The 16,224-nt window shown below is 39.3% G+C and overlaps 1 protein-coding gene across 1 annotated transcript in view; it reads left to right on the forward strand.

The window, feature by feature from the left end:
• LOC126176686 (high affinity cationic amino acid transporter 1-like) overlaps positions 1-16,224 on the forward strand; it is a 181,902-nt gene that overhangs the window by 98,935 nt on the left and 66,743 nt on the right. Inside the window, exon 10 of the mRNA XM_049923848.1 lies at positions 2,324-2,426. Within this exon, the coding sequence (XP_049779805.1) occupies positions 2,324-2,426 (103 nt within the window). The remainder of the gene's footprint in view (positions 1-2,323; positions 2,427-16,224) is intronic.

Raw genomic sequence — 16,224 nt, forward strand, 5'->3', positions numbered from 1 at the left:
GGTGGACAAATCTTTCACTCAAATGGTCCAGAATATTCTTCAAACCAGTTGTGAACAATTACACCTTGCTAAGATGGTACATTGTCATCCATAAAATGTCCATCGTTGTTTGGGAACTTGAAGTTCACAAATGACTGCAAATGGTCTTCACGTAGCTGACCATAACCTTTCCAGCCAATGATTGGTTCAGTTGGACCAAAGTACCCAGTCCACACCATTTATACAGCGCCTACACCAGTATGGAGCCACCACCAACTTGCACAGTCCTTTGCTGACATCTTGGACCTACGGTTTTGTGGGGTTTGTACCATACTTGAACCCTACCATCAGCCCTTACCAACAGAAATTGGGACTCACCTGACCAGGACACAGTTTTCCAATCATCTAGTGTCCATCCAATACGGTCACGAGCCTAGGAGAGGTGCTGCAGGTGATGAAGTGTTGTTAGCAAAGGCACTCTCATCGGTTGTCTGCTGACATAGGCCATTAATACCAAATTTCACTGCACTATCCTAATGGATATGTTTGTTGTACATCCCACATTGATTTCTATGGCTGTTTCATGCAGTGTTGCTTCTCTATTGGCACTGACAGCTCTACTAAGCTCTATCAAACACTATTTCTTTCGGTTGTTAAGTGAAGGCCTTCAGCCACTGTGTTGTCCATGGTGAGTGGTGATGTCTGAAATTTGGCTTTCCCACCACACTCTTGACACAATTGATCTCAGCATATTGAACTTGGTAACAATTTCTGAAGTGGAATGTCCCATGCATCTAGCTCCAACTGCCATTCCACATTCAAAGTCTACTAATTCCCATTGTGCGGCTATAATCGTGTTGGAAACCTTTTCACTTCAGGCATCCAAGTACAAATGAAAGTTCCGCCAATACACTAACCTTTTCTACCTGGTGTACATGATACTACCACCATTTGTATATGTACATATCACTATCCCATAACTTTTGTCACCTCAGTGTATACAAGTGTGGTACACAGTTGTTTTTGAAATGGCAGCAGTTGTGCCCTCTACATTATAACAAGATCAAAGCAAAAGACATGACCATTGGCCAACCAGGACATCATTGCCCCAGCTTTTCCATCATGTCAGCAACTTCACAGCCCTGGCTGTGCTATAGTGACGTAGCAACTTCGCCTTTCAGATGACCTGAGCAGCAATGTCTGCAATGTTAGTGTTCTGAATACAGCTTCTTGCACAAGAACACTTACTACTGAGTTTCTTGTGTCACCCCTCCTGTGATGTCATTTTGCTGAGACAATCACAGGGGTCTGCTGCTTCACCAGACAGAATCGCAGCGGTTACCATCAACAAGCTGAATATCATATGTCCTAGAGTGTTTCATCATTTCACACTGCGCAATATTCCAAACCACCTTTGATTTGATCATGGAATTTTTGTACATAGTGCACTTCATTGCATTTTGCAGAAAAAAATGAATTTTACAATGTTGTTTGTAGTACACCAAATTTGTCATGACTGGAACCCGTGCTCTGCATTAAATAAACCTCTTTTTTTCCTAAAAAAAATACTCAGTCCCAGATGTTAACACCCTTCTCAGCTTTCACTGTAATTGTTTCTGGTCCCAAAGGAATACCGAAATTCTGTTGTTGTAACAGTATTTTTAAATAAATAATTAAATTTATTGTCTACAGTGTACTCTTAGGAAAGTTTTCATGTTATTTTTCCTGTGAATTATTTCTGAATATTGATCCCATGTGAGCAATAAAAGTACATGAAACTGTACTTTTCCCATCTTGGCGAAATCTGACTGACTGGAATGCTAAATTGCTGCTACTTGATCTTAATGGTCAGACAAATTATTTAGTTTGTGGTAAGTTCCTATGGGACCAAACTGCTGAGGTCATCAGTGCCTAGCTTACACACTACTTAATCTGACTTAAACTAACTTACGCTAAGGACAACACATACACGCAAGCCTAAGGGAGGACTCGGACCTCCAAAGGGGGAAGCTGCACGAGCTATGGCAAGGTGCCCAAGACTGCGCAGCTACCCTGCATGGCCAAATTATTTATTAGAGGCCTTCGAGAAAGATAAAGGCTTCAGTTTGTTGAAGAACCCTCAGAGTTCAGAACACTTATGTACAGTAATGGCAGTACCTTCATCTGTATGTATTATCGTTATTGCATACAATGTAATGGCTGCTATCCCAATACCCATCAGAAGATGGTTGCATGAAATGATACTAAAGGTTTTTTTTTCTCAGATTAGTGCCAGCATATTTGATTTGCTTTAGCAGTCCAATTTTCTTTATTAAATATAATTAATGTTCTAATTTTATTTCAGCTATTATGGCGCTCATCTTCAATGTGGATCAGCTTGTTAGCATGCTGTCAATAGGAACACTGACAGCATATTCTATGGTCGCTGCATGTGTGCTTCTTTTAAGGTAAATACTTATAACTATTTAAATTATTTGTTGAATTGAAACATATTTGCCTCATTAGCAGACAGGGCCCCACTGTGAACGCTGTTCTTGAACACAGGGTTAGTTAGCTGGCATTCGTAAACAGCTGGAAATCACCCTGACTAATAACATATGATTGGAACGCTGTGAAAGACTGTGTTGGAAGAGATCCCAAGAGACACCAAAGGTACTTCAAGTGTTATTTTTTACTGTGGATTTTGTCTCTTCTACAGGAAGTATGGGATCAATCACTATTCATCCATCTGACTGTGAGTTGTGTGTTGGTGACCCTGTACATGGGAGACAGTGAGCAGGGCAAACTCAGGGAGGTATACCAACCCCCCCCCCCTCCTGCCCCCCTCCAGCCCAACCAATAACTTTGAGGTGCTTCTTCCACTGAAACAGAGCCAGTTAAACCTTCTCTGTCCTGTGTCAAGAGGTGGCAAATGAAAAAGGGTACGGTCTATTAATCATTGGCATTTTGAAAATTAGCATATAATGTATCTCTTAGAGAAATGGGAGCAAGGGAACTGGAGATTATGGCACACTTTGGAACAAATGATGCCTGTCATCTATGCTTGAGGTAGTACTTGGGTTGTTACAAGGACTGGCAGAGAGGGTTTCGAAAACCAGGCTTGCTCACAGAATTTCAACAAACCTCATGATTTGCAGCATTGTCGATCAAAGTGATCATGGCACCCTGGTTCTGAGTGGATTGGGAAGATCAAACGAGAGATTTAGAAGCTTCTGTGATAAGTTAGGCTGTGACTTCCTGTAATTTCACTATGGGGCTGAGAACTGTTAAGTTGCCCCTAAATCGATCATGCTATAACTGCACGTAATACTTGAACAAGGGCTGCAGACATGTGCACCAGCATGCTACATTCAAACCACCAACAGCCTCTGCACAGGCCATCCACCAGAAGCTACCTACAACTTTGCACATGGCACAGCACTCGCTGTGCTGTCTACCATAGCTCTTCCCTGTATAACGAAAACACAGCAGGCTCTCATCCTCAGATGTGTTCTACTGTTCATTTTACTGTTCCTGTGTGTGTGTGTGTGTGTGTGTGTGTGTGTGTGTGTGTGTGTGTGTGTGTGTGTGTGTGTGTGTGTGTGTGCGCGCGCGCGCGCGCGCGCGCTACTTATGCAATAAGGGTCATTGCAAATTTTGGTGATAAACATCTTAGTAAATTAGCTTACTACGCCGATTTTCACTCGTTGCTTTCATATGGCATCATATTTTGGGGTAATTCATCACTGAGGAATAAAGTATTTATTGCACAAAAGCGTGTAATCAGAATAATAGCTGGAGTCCACCCAAGATCATCGTGCAGACATTTATTTAAGGATCTAGGGATATTCACAGTAGGTTCTCAGTATATATACTCTCTTATGAAATTTGTTATTAACAACCAAACCCAATTCAAAAGTAATAGCAGTGTGCATAACTACAATACTAGGAGAAAGGATGATCTTCACTATTCAAGATTAAATCTAACTTTGGCACAGAAAGGGGTGAATTATACTGGCACTAAAGTCTTTGGTCACTTACCAAATAGTATCAAAAGTCTGACAGATAACCAACAAGTATTTAAGAAGAAATTAAAAGAATTTCTGAATGACAACTCCTTCTACTCCATAGAGGAATTTTTAGATATAAATTAAAAAAAAGAAACAAAAGAAACAAAAAATATTTAAAAAAATAAAAAATAAAAAAAAAATAAAAATAAAAACACAAAAAAATGAAAAAGTTGTTATATTAACTTAAGTATGTTGTTAAATTAACTTAATTATGTCATGTATTGGAAAATTTGACTCGTTCCACATCATTACGAAATATCGTATTCATGATCCATGGAACTAGTATTAATCTAAACTAATCTAATCTAATCTCTGTGTGAGTGTTTGTGTGTGTACTTGCATGTGGATTAATAAACTCTTGTTCTTTATGGCTGCACTATTACTTGTATCTTGCATTATGGCATGACTGGTGATGACTGTGGTGTTCACATCCATGTGCTCATTTCATTGGGTTGTTTGCTCAGTTCTCATGTAATGGAGGCAGTGTTCATGTCTCTCCTTAAACAGTAACAGGCTCCAGTTGCTACCATGAATTTGATGGCCATGTTGACTATGCATGCCAGTGGCATACCTGCTACCCTTCCCCCTCTAGATGACATTGCCGAAGACTGAGAAGCTTATGCAAAACAGCATCAGCAACACTTCCTCGCTTTTGGTGTCATTGATGCTAACATTTGTAAAGCTTTGTTTCTTTCTCAGATTTCCCTTTGGATTTACCAATTGCTGTGCCAGTTAGCCCCATTCCAGGAACCAGTGTCACTTTTGTTCAACAAAATTTGTAAGTTGTCTAATTATTGCCATAAACACATGCATGGTACTGTGGCTTGTGTCGAGTTCTGTTGATATCATAAAAAGACCAATCAGCCTTGTCAGGCTTGGGTGGCCAAACTCCACAGCCTTAGTTGCAAATACTGATGCCCATGATGATTCCTAGGCTGATTCTATGGTCCTTGATGCCATTGTTCAGTTAGCTCCTGACGAGGAGGTCCACCTGGCTTCAAGGCCGCATTACTTTTGCCCCTACTCACCAATTCTGGCTTGGAACCTCCTTTCACCACTGCCTTTTACCTGCAGCCTCACCTGCATGTGTATGTGTGTTTCACTCTTTGTTGTTTTACACATAAAGCTCCAGAGAGGTTGTTAAATTTATCTATAGTATTCAGCCATGTGTTACGATCTTTGTCTATTGTGGTACTGCCATATACACCCAAAAGTTTGCTCCATCAAAATCTAACCATTCTGGATGTCTAGCATTTCGCTCAGGTAGGCAAAAGTGCTGAGTCCAGGATAGTATTCACAAAGGACAGGTTTTCTCTAGGAAGTATTTTGAAAGGATGGTCATGTAGGTAGAGTAATGAATAGGTTATATTTTAAGTTTTCAGTTCTGGAAATTGTGGCAGGTTGCTGAAAAGTGGGACAAAATATGTCACAATGAGTGCCATTGATTATTAGGCCTTGTCCTTGTAGCTCTAACCATTGTGTGTTAACTGTCTCTGGTTATAGCATGTGCAGATGACAATTACCAGGTCTGCCACTGAGAATAACCAATGTCAGCCTACCCTCTGCAAGTTTTTTATTCTATTCCTAATCACTTCCCAAGGACACTCAACACAGGTTTCTCCATGCAGAACAAGTTGAGTTCAGCTTTGTAGGACATTCTATGACTCACTTGCCCCAACACCATAGCAAATTCTGAGGTGAAAAGTAATGCATGTTAACTACTGGCAGGTGCAACTAGGAGTATGTCATGCATCTTCATCTTTACAAACTTTTTCATAGATCCCCATGCTACCAGATAGTAGTGGAATACATAGCACTGAAACTCTGCACTTGAAATGAAAGATAAATTACTTGCATATGCTCTCAACACAGTAACAATTGTTCAGTCAATACCACTATAGCTCTTTGCAAAATCTGAGTTTCTATCCATTGTGTATCCACTAACAAATAGAATCCCATAGCCTCCAAGTGCTGTAACAACAAGAATAAGTACAATCCAGAGACCCATCTCACATACATACCCAAGGTTCTTTACTATTCAGCAATACATTGTCACTTCCATGGCTCCTAGTTTAAACAACACATATATTTCAAGCAATTGCAAAGGTTCCAGTTCACCACAAGCTTCCTTCAACTGCATCCATGGATGCACACCCTCTGTGCACCAGGTACTGCTGCAGCACTGCCTTCTGGGTTATCCTACACAAATGATATTACACACTCTCCAGCACTCTTTTCTGAAAATAAAAACAGGTGCTCTCTGGCAAGAGGTCTGTTGCAATTCTTTGCCCACACAAGCTAATCTACATGCACACTGCCTCAGTGGCAGTCCACTTTGTAATGCTATACAGTCCTGCTCACTATGAAACATATCATTTTCTTTTAACTTATTGGCTCTCTCTAGGAATGATTTCACTTAGTATCTTGCCAGTACTAGCGTTCTAGCGTTACATGATATTTGTTCACTTAATGCAGCTGGTTGGGCTAAATAAAAGGTCACTGTTTTAAAACGTATTACTTTATTCCAGTTAAGTGCTCACTTCCACACTCCAGCACTGCCCAAATGGTAGAGACCCCAAGCAACATGTGTCTGGGCCTCGCACCAATTGTGCTGCCTCTGCCACATTTCGACACACAAAGTAGTCTGTCCATCCAAAATAACAAAATTCTACAACTTTATTGCATTCTGGCATTGTAAAACTATTTTCTATGGCTAAATGTCGCTGTTCTTGAGAAAATACAACTACTGTATTTTAATTCTACGGAAATTCTTGTAAGACGTGGTGCTTGGATACACTATTTAAACATGCTGATTTCCTGCAAAAATAACCAGCATATGGAAATAGTATCTTTGCTTGTTTCAAAGAGCCTCTATGATGTCGTCTGCCACTGACCATTGATGTTATTGTAATGTTACAATTACCCCCAAGAGATTTCAGCCAAATCACAAATAAAGGTCAAAATCTCTTAATGATTAGTCTGAGGGACATGAAATTTAAAAAGGCTCTTTACTTTTAGATCAAAACAATACTTAAACAATCCTGTTGAATGAAAACCTATGTTCCCAGTGGGTATTCCAGTGTTAAATAAATAGTAAACAATACATAAGACTATAAGTGACAAATAGAATTCCAAAATTTACAAAATATACAGGCAATATTACCTACATGCCAGAAATGTTGAAGATGCTTAAAATTACTTTCCATTCCATGTTAAATATAAACATCCAAATTTATATTTAAAAGGATTAATATTTACAAATATACAATGAAATTCTTTAAAATTAATTTACTCTTACACTACACAGAATTTTTCTAACAACAATGTGTGTCATGTGTCAATTTCACAAATGAGTTCTTTCTTTTTTCTGTAAAACATGTACATACATGTGAATTTTACACCAATGTAGCACATTTTGCACTCTTGTGTACTCTGCTTTCAATTTCATTATCCACAGCACAAACTTTCAACACTCACTGATAACATTAGGTTTCATCAGTTTTGACTGTTGCAACAGCTGAGTCAATATGTCTAATCCAGAGTCAATTTCACTGACAGTTCAAGTATCACCCACAGCATCCATGAGAAAAAAAAAAAAAAAGGAGAGAGAGAGAGGAGAAGAAGAAGAAGGAGCACAGTATCAGTTTCAGTCTGTGGCCCATCCATCCATCCTCCTTCATATATATACTTAGACTCCATCGTGTGAAACAAGCTAAGATATTCTAATGAAACTCACGTTCACTGTTCACTGAAATGTTACTGTGATAAGTCATCAAGGAAAATGAAACAAAGCTTAAGAAATGCACAAATTAAGCCTTCAGGGACAATTTAACTTAGCGTCTTGCCAATACTAGCGTTATGTAATATTTGTTCACTTACTGCTGCTGTCTGGGCTAAATAAAAGGTCACTGTTTTAAAAACATATTATTTCATTCCAGTTAAGTGGTCACATCCACACTCCAATGCCGCCCCAATGGTAAAAAACCCAATCAATTTGTGTGTAGGCCCCTCACAACTTGTGCTGCCTCTGCCAGATTCTGACACACAAACTAGTCCATTCGTCCAAAATAACAAGATTTATACAACTTTCCCATATTCTGGCATTCTAAAACTATTTTCTATGGCTAAATGCCACTGTTCTTGAGCAAATACAACTACTGTATTTTAATTCTATGGCAAATTCTTGTAAGACATGTGGTGAATGGATACACTATACAAGCATAATGATTTCCTGCAAAAATAACCAGCATGTGGAAATAGTATCTTTGCATTATTTCAAAGAGCCTCTATGATGTCATCTGCGACTGAGCATCAATGTTATTGTAATGTTATAATTATCTATCAAAAACCTCCAATCCATTGAAAACTACTTCTACACAAACCACTGTTACTACGACAGATACACAAAATAATCAATATATTGTGCGACATAACACTGCTACTTCCCACCAGAAATACAGGCTGTACATAACGTCTGGGAACACTTTCAATTATTTATTGCACAAGAACCAAACATTCTACAGCTGTCATACACATGTCATTTTGAAGAGAAACCCTGACAGTTTTATTCATGCATACTGCCACAGCACAGTTTGGTAATTTGCCGATAGTCAAAGCTGGTCGCAAACGTGGAGAGTTCAGGTGCAGAGCGAGCTTTCTGTGTGCTGGAGTTCGACAAAAACAAGTGTGCTACAGCTGTTCAATGGATGTTTACAACCAAGTATGGTAAGAAGCCACCATCAAGGAAGGCCATTTACCATTGGCATAACAAATTCATTATGATTGCATGCTTGTGCCCAGCAAAGAGAAGCGGACATCCCAGTGTGAGTGAAGTGAATGTGGAGTGTATTCGATTACCATATTGATGTCCGTCAGGTTACTCATGGTTCGCATATAGAATGTTTGCAAAAAAAAAAAAAAAAAAAAAGCAACTTTCAGAGTTTATCTTCAAAATGCAATATGTATGACATCTGTACAATGTTTAGTTCTTGTGCAATAAATAACTGAAAGTGTTCCCGGACTTTATGGACATGCTGCATTATGTACACTAAGTTTCTGCTATCATCATTGTTTATATTATGAGGATTGACTGAAAAGTAATGGCTCCACCTTTGTAACTCTTCAACAGTTGGCAGCATTGGTATGTGGCAGGTACTGGCTTGTTCTGTAGCCTCTTCTCTACAGCTCCAGTTGGTGGGAAGCCTTAGCATTGAATGGTTGTGTTGTTATAGTGTAAAGTATGGAACCCTGCGCAGAGGGTCGAAAAATGGCTCTGAGCACTATGGGACTTAACTTCTATGGTCATCAGTCCCCTAGAACTTAGAACTATTTAAACCTAACTAACCTAAGGACATCACACACATCCATGCCCGAGGCAGGATTCGAACCTGCGACTGTAGCAGTCCCGCGGTTCCGGACTGCGCACCTAGAACCACTAGACCACCGCGGCCGGCGCACAGAGGGTCGGTCAATGCAATTTAAGCAACGTGCAGTCATTTAATTCTTGACAGCAGAAGGTGTCACCCCAAAGGAGATTCATCAGAGAATGAAAGCAGGTTATGGTGGTTGTGTTGATGTCAGTACTGTGCTTTGATGTCAGTACTGTGCATGTTGGGCTAGTAAGTTTAAAGATGTTGAGGCGGGAACATCTGACCTGCATGACAAAGAGAGTTGGACAGCTTGTGACAGCAACAACTGAGTTTCACAAGCAAAATGTTGCCAGATTGATTCAAGACAATCCTCAAATCACTCAGAGAGAAATTGCAAGCACAATCAGCATTTCACAAGAATGTGTGGGACACATTTTGTATTGCTTGGCTACTGGAAGATCTGTGCACGATGGGTACTCTGGATGCTGACTCCTGAAATGAAAGCGCACAGACTTGAAATTTTCCAGGAACACCTCTTGCATTATGAGAATGAAGGTGATGCTTTTCTCAATTCAATTGTGACAGGAGATGAAATGTGGGTACACCATTATGACCCAAGATGAAACGTCAGTCTGTGGAATATTGACACAAAGACTTGCCCCAGAAAAAGAAATTCAAGATGCAGCCCTCAGCTGGAAAAATCATGGCCACAGTGTTCTGGGATGCAGATGGTGTTATCCATGTTGATTTCCTTTATTGTGGAACAACAATAAATTCAGAGCATTACTTTACAATGCTGTGAACTTTGAAATGATGGCTAATAAGGGTCCAAAAGGAAACGAGAAATGTTTTCCTGCAGCACACACTTTACATGCCACCACAGCAGAACTTCAGAGACTGAATCTCAGCACCGTACGTCATCCTCCATACAGTCCAGATTGAACACCGTCTGACTTACATCTGTTCCCAATAATGAAAGATGATCTGTGGGGACATCATTATGCCACTGATGAAGATGTTGAGAGAACTGTGAGATTGTGGTTGTGGAAACTTCTTCCATGACAGCTTCAAAAAACTTGTTCATTGTTGGCAGAAATGTATCCAATTGTCTGATTATGTGGAAAAGTGAATATTGGTAAATAAAGATTGCATTCTAAGGATTATTTCTGCATTTGATCCAAACCCAATTAATGAAGGTGGAGGCATTACTTTTCATTCAACCCTCGTATAATGGGCCACCTCATGATTTTAGGGTATGTGGTTAGATTGAAATAATCATAGTGATAATTCATTTATTCCACTGGGTCATACCTTTCTGCTCTATCACTTCTGCCCCCCCCCCCTTCTTTCAAGAAAGCTCCAGCAAATGAGGAAGGGTTTCTGGGATACCCTTAAATTGGCAGAAGCAGCCCACATGCACCAGAAATGTACAAATCAGAAGTTATAACTTTACATTGACCAGAGAGATCATTTTAATCATCTGATAAGTCCACTCAATTTTCATGGCTGGTATACAATGCTGCGCATACATGAGGGGCCACTAGTTTGACATGATCTGCCTACTGATATTATGGTACAGCCATTGCAACTGTTGTCATCAATTATGGAGGTGTAATCGAATCTTGCAACAGGGTCAGCAGTCTGGCTATTCATGTGATCTGGATGAAACATTTACAAGCTACAACAGTACTGCTCTTGTTTGCACAGGGCAGCTGCACATTTGATATTCAATGGTTGGTTTTAAGGGATTCCGGCCAGTATATGACACACACCAAAGGTTTTCATGCTTGTTTCAATTTTCATAACTGCTGAGGATACTGCAGGTTGGCATTGACCAATACACATTGTCAGTTACAAACTGCAGTGCTTCATGTAACTGCAATAGATACACCAGATGATATAACTAAAAATGCTGTGAAATCAGAAGTGCAAGTCTATAAGGATTTCAATAAATACAGCTATAGTGGATTAACAAGCTTTTATTCAGCTATATGTTCATCAGGTTTACCCATTTAACATCTGGATTTTACTACTTGAAAGTTCTGTAATGTATGTATAAGTATTTTAACTGTGGTTGCCCCTGGCTTAAAATTATCTGTGCATGATAAAGCCCTTTCTAAAAATAACGATAAACATTACCTATTGCAAGAAATGGTACTTGCACAGCTTGACTTATTCCTTTTGTACACCATCTTGTGGCTCAAGGGATTTTATGTTCGCTTTCTGTGGCTGGTGCCACATAATCCTTTATCTTTTAGCACAATTATGTACAGCTAACATCCTCTCTAGGGGATAGTTTACACTAATCAAAAGGGGAAGGCATCTTGTGCCCATAAACAACCTCACACAGTGATGGTCTGTACTTTAATGTAACTTCAAGTTATAGGCTGCTAGTACATACAGTAGTTGTGTCACAATCACTATGGTGGCTATTTACCTTAACAAAGTTTTTCCCCTTTCGTTCTGTGTACCTGTTATATCCTCCTATTCACTTGCAAATATAATGCACTTGTTCACAACTTCTGAATCCACAAAAGTTGATACAATTGTTTCATTAGCTTGGACATAGCATTAGTACCCTGATCAAGTTACCAGGGTCTCTAACATTCCAAACTTCACAATCCAGTAGTGCCTTAGTTACCTTCTCCACTTGCTGATTCAGCACAGAAATCACAGATAAATTACACAGAAAGAGAGCAATTATGGTTAAAACACAACCAGCAAAGATCTGTGACAAGATCTAAGAATAACCATACCAGTCATTTTGAACAGTTTGTTGGTATCTGATAACCTCTGCAATGAAATTCACTGATGATGAAGCTCAGCTCTTTTCGTACAGGATACACTGTTTGTCATGTATTGCTCCAAGTCCTACTGCAAGTCCAATTGTCTGCAGAAATGCCAACATGTTCTACGATGGATGCTTTGTCTCAGTCCATCAGCATTACTGTGCATTTTCCTTCAGTGGTGTATTACTTCAAAATCAAAATCACTAAGCTGTGAAGTTCAGTGGGGCAAGCAGCTTATTGGATCTTTAAGGCCCATAAGCCATTTTAATGCTGCATGGTGTGTCATAACTTTGAAATGCCTACCATATAAGCAGCAATTGGAATATGTGATACTATAAATCAGGCCAAGCACCTCCTTTTCTGTGGACAGTTTTTTCTGTCCTACTAAGTTTCCTAGAAGCTTAGACTATTGGCTGCTCTGACGTGTCTGTTTCTTGACTTAACCCTCGAGCAGGCACCCCAGCACACAGAGTGTGCCAAATTTATATAATTGGCATATCCAATGTGTTGGCAACAATGGAGACCTTTGAAAATCAACATAATCCTTCATTATTGTTCTGACAAATATGTGCAGTGCAGTAATTGTCGGTGCTGAGGAATTTGTTAAATGGAGACTACTGTAACCCTGTCACTTCTGGCACACTCAATGCACTGCACAACTGGTCATGTTAGTATGTTTTTACATCAACATTATCAGAAGGAAAGTCACTACTCACCATATAGCGGAGACGCTGACCCACAGGCAGGCACAACAAAAAGACTCTCGCAATTAAAGCTTTCGGCCATTAAGGCCTTCATTAACAATAGACACACACACACACACACACACACACACACACACACACACACACACACACACACACACACACACACACAATGCAAATCAAACATTCACACAAAAGCAACTTACGCACACCACTGCAATCTCAGGCAACTGAAGCCACACAGCGAGCAGCAGAACCAGTGCATGATGCGACTGGGTGGGTAAGGAGGAGACTGGGGTAGAGAGTGGGAGAGATAGTATGGTGAGGGTGGTGGACAGTGAAGTGCTGCAGGTTAGACGGAGGGCTGGGGAGAGGTGGGAGTGGGGGGGGGGGGGAGGGGGGAAGTAACAGAATAGGAGAGAAATAAGACGACTGCGGATGGTGGTGGAATGACAGCTGTGTAGTGCTGGAATGGGAACAGGGAAGGGGCTGGATGAGTGAGCACAGTAACTACATAGTTGTCATTCCACCTCCACACCTAGTCTTTTATTTGAGACTGCAGTTCAGTGTTTTTTTTTTTTTTTTTTTTTTTTTTTTTTGTGTGTGTGTGTGTGTGTGTGTGTGTGTGTGTGTGTGTGTGTGTGTGTGTGTGTGTAGAAAAAGACCTTAATGGCTGAAAGCCTGAATTGTGAGAGTCTTTTTGTTGTGCCTATCTGTGACTCAGCATCTCCACTATATGGTGAGTAGCAACTTTCCTTCTCATAATACTGTTACATCCCTTCCTCGATTTTCCATTGTTTTATTTTTTTACATCTGTGAACATAGCAGTTATTTTACTTACAATGTTCCTATGGCCCGTGTTCATTATAAACTTTTATTTTAGAGTAAGAAAGCATTTAACTAATGAAGAACTCAAATAGCTCTTGAATGACGATCCAGATCTTACGAAATATGTAGACACTATATCGGACAATGATACTGATGAGGAAGTGGAAGTAATTACTCGTAGTGACCATGACACTGAAAGTGAACAAGAATATGAGTCAGACGAAAATGACGACAATAACTGTTAACCAGGTTCTATTGGTGATTAGTTTGTGGGAAGAGACAAAACTCCTAAATGGAAGAAAAGTACTAGCTCTACCACAAGCAAAGCAAGAAGGAAAAGTATTGTAAACATTTTTTCTGGACCCATGGCTATTGCCAAGGATGTAACAACTGAGATTTCTGTATTCCTTAAGTTAATTAACATGAAAATGATTGATACTATTGTGAAATATACAAACGAATATATTCAGCTCAAACCAGAATTTTCTGATTATCAGAGAGAAAGAGACAAAAGAGAAATGATGAGAAATGAAATACTGGCACTCCTTGGGTTACTTTCTCTCTTTAGAATGAAGAAAGCTAACCACATGAATGTAATGGCTGGGGAATACTGATGGATAAGGAATCGAAATTGGAAGAGCTGTGATGAGCTACAAGCAGTTTCTATTCTTGTTGCATTGTATTTGTTACAATGATAAAACCACAAGAGAAGAGAGGAGAAGATGTGACACGTAGGCCACAGTATGTTCCATTCTGGATGTGTTTGAAACCAACTGGATAAGTACATACAGCATTGGTGAGTTTATAACCATTGATGAGAAACTTCAAGCTTTCCATCGTTGTTGTGGATTTGTACAATATATCTCCAAGAAACCTGCCAAATATGGCATTGAGATATTTGTGCTTTGTGATGTGAAAACATTTTTTATGAGCAACCTTGAGGTGTACTGTGGAAAGCAGCTCGAAGGACCTTATGCATTCTCAAATTCAGTACAGAAGTAGTTCATAGACTTGTGAGTCATGCAGAGGGATCCAACAGGAATATAACTATGGACAATTGGTCTACAAGTTGCCCCTTGGCTGTGTTGCTATTAGGTAAAAGGCTTACGTGTATTGGGACAGTCAGAAAGAATAAACAAGAAATTCCCTTGGAATTCCTGCCTAAGAAAAACTGAGTACCTGGTTCATCCCTCTTTGGATATAAAAACTGTTAGATGTTGGTTTTGTACATACCAAAGAAGAACAAGGCGGTTTTGTTGTTGTCAACTATGCACGATTCAAGTACTATTAATGAAGATTGTCAAAAGCTGGAGATTCTGTTAGATTACAGTGCCAGTAACAGTGGTGTTGATACAGTCAACCAGATGTGTGGCACATATTTTGTGGCCTGTATAACGAGAAGGTGGTCTTTGGAAATGTTTTTCACTCTAATGAACATTGCTGGTACCAACGAGCAGATCTTTCTTTACTTAAATGGACAAAATCAGAGGTTGCAAGAAGAGTATTTCTGAACAACGTGGCTTATGACTTCATGAAACCACATCTAATAGAAAGAGCCAAGATTCAGAGCCTTCCCAAGGACATACTGCTGTTCCTTGAAAGGTACCAGACAACAGCTGAGCAAGTTGAGAAGCATTCAGCTAAGAAACAGGGATGCTGTGTTATTTGTGGAAGGAACAAGAATATTGACACAACAATAAAGTGTGATTCTCGTAATAGTTTTGTTTGCAGGAAGCATACAAGTGTTAGTAACAAATTTGAAAACCGTCAAGTTACACCTGTAGACAGATGACTAGTGATTTGAATCTTGACATCTCTTAAATTGCTAAGTAGTGAACATGGCCTGTTTGTAAGCTGTTATAATATGGTTTCTGTAGGCATTCACTACAAAAATATTAATTTTCAATGCTGACAGCACAATATAGATTTTTTGGAACTATGTCATTTATGTGTTTAGATGTATATAAACTTTATTTAGAAAAGTATAATTAACAACCAAATAAATAACAAAACATTCTTTCCACCATATGTGAGCAACAGTGTAGAGACATTTCTTGGCCAGATATGTAACATTATTTCTTAGTATTTTCCACTGTGCTCATAATAAATTATTTGTATTAATTGCGAAGTAAAATCTGTTATTTTTATATCATTGATATCATTTTGAGGGATACTATATCTACCCTTAAAAACAATAAACTAATTAATATCAATACTAGCATAAGAGCGTATGAAAATAACTATAGATCTGAGCAGTGATAGTGGCACACAAAATGCACCATGCAACTGCTCAATCAACAAAAAAATGTGCCCCTGCTGGAGGGTTAACAACCAATTCACGAGGTGAAGTTTCTGTAACTTATAATATGAGGAAGTGACAGATGTAAAAGGCGAAAGATTTATTCATTTTGAAGGGAAACCAGAGTTAGCATCTCTGGGACCACAATGTTTAAACCAATATTTAAGACACAAATCATTTTAATTTTTTAATTTTGTGCTATATAAC

This window comes from Schistocerca cancellata, chromosome 3 (genome assembly GCF_023864275.1).
Source record: "Schistocerca cancellata isolate TAMUIC-IGC-003103 chromosome 3, iqSchCanc2.1, whole genome shotgun sequence".
NCBI lineage: Eukaryota > Metazoa > Arthropoda > Insecta > Orthoptera > Acrididae > Schistocerca > Schistocerca cancellata.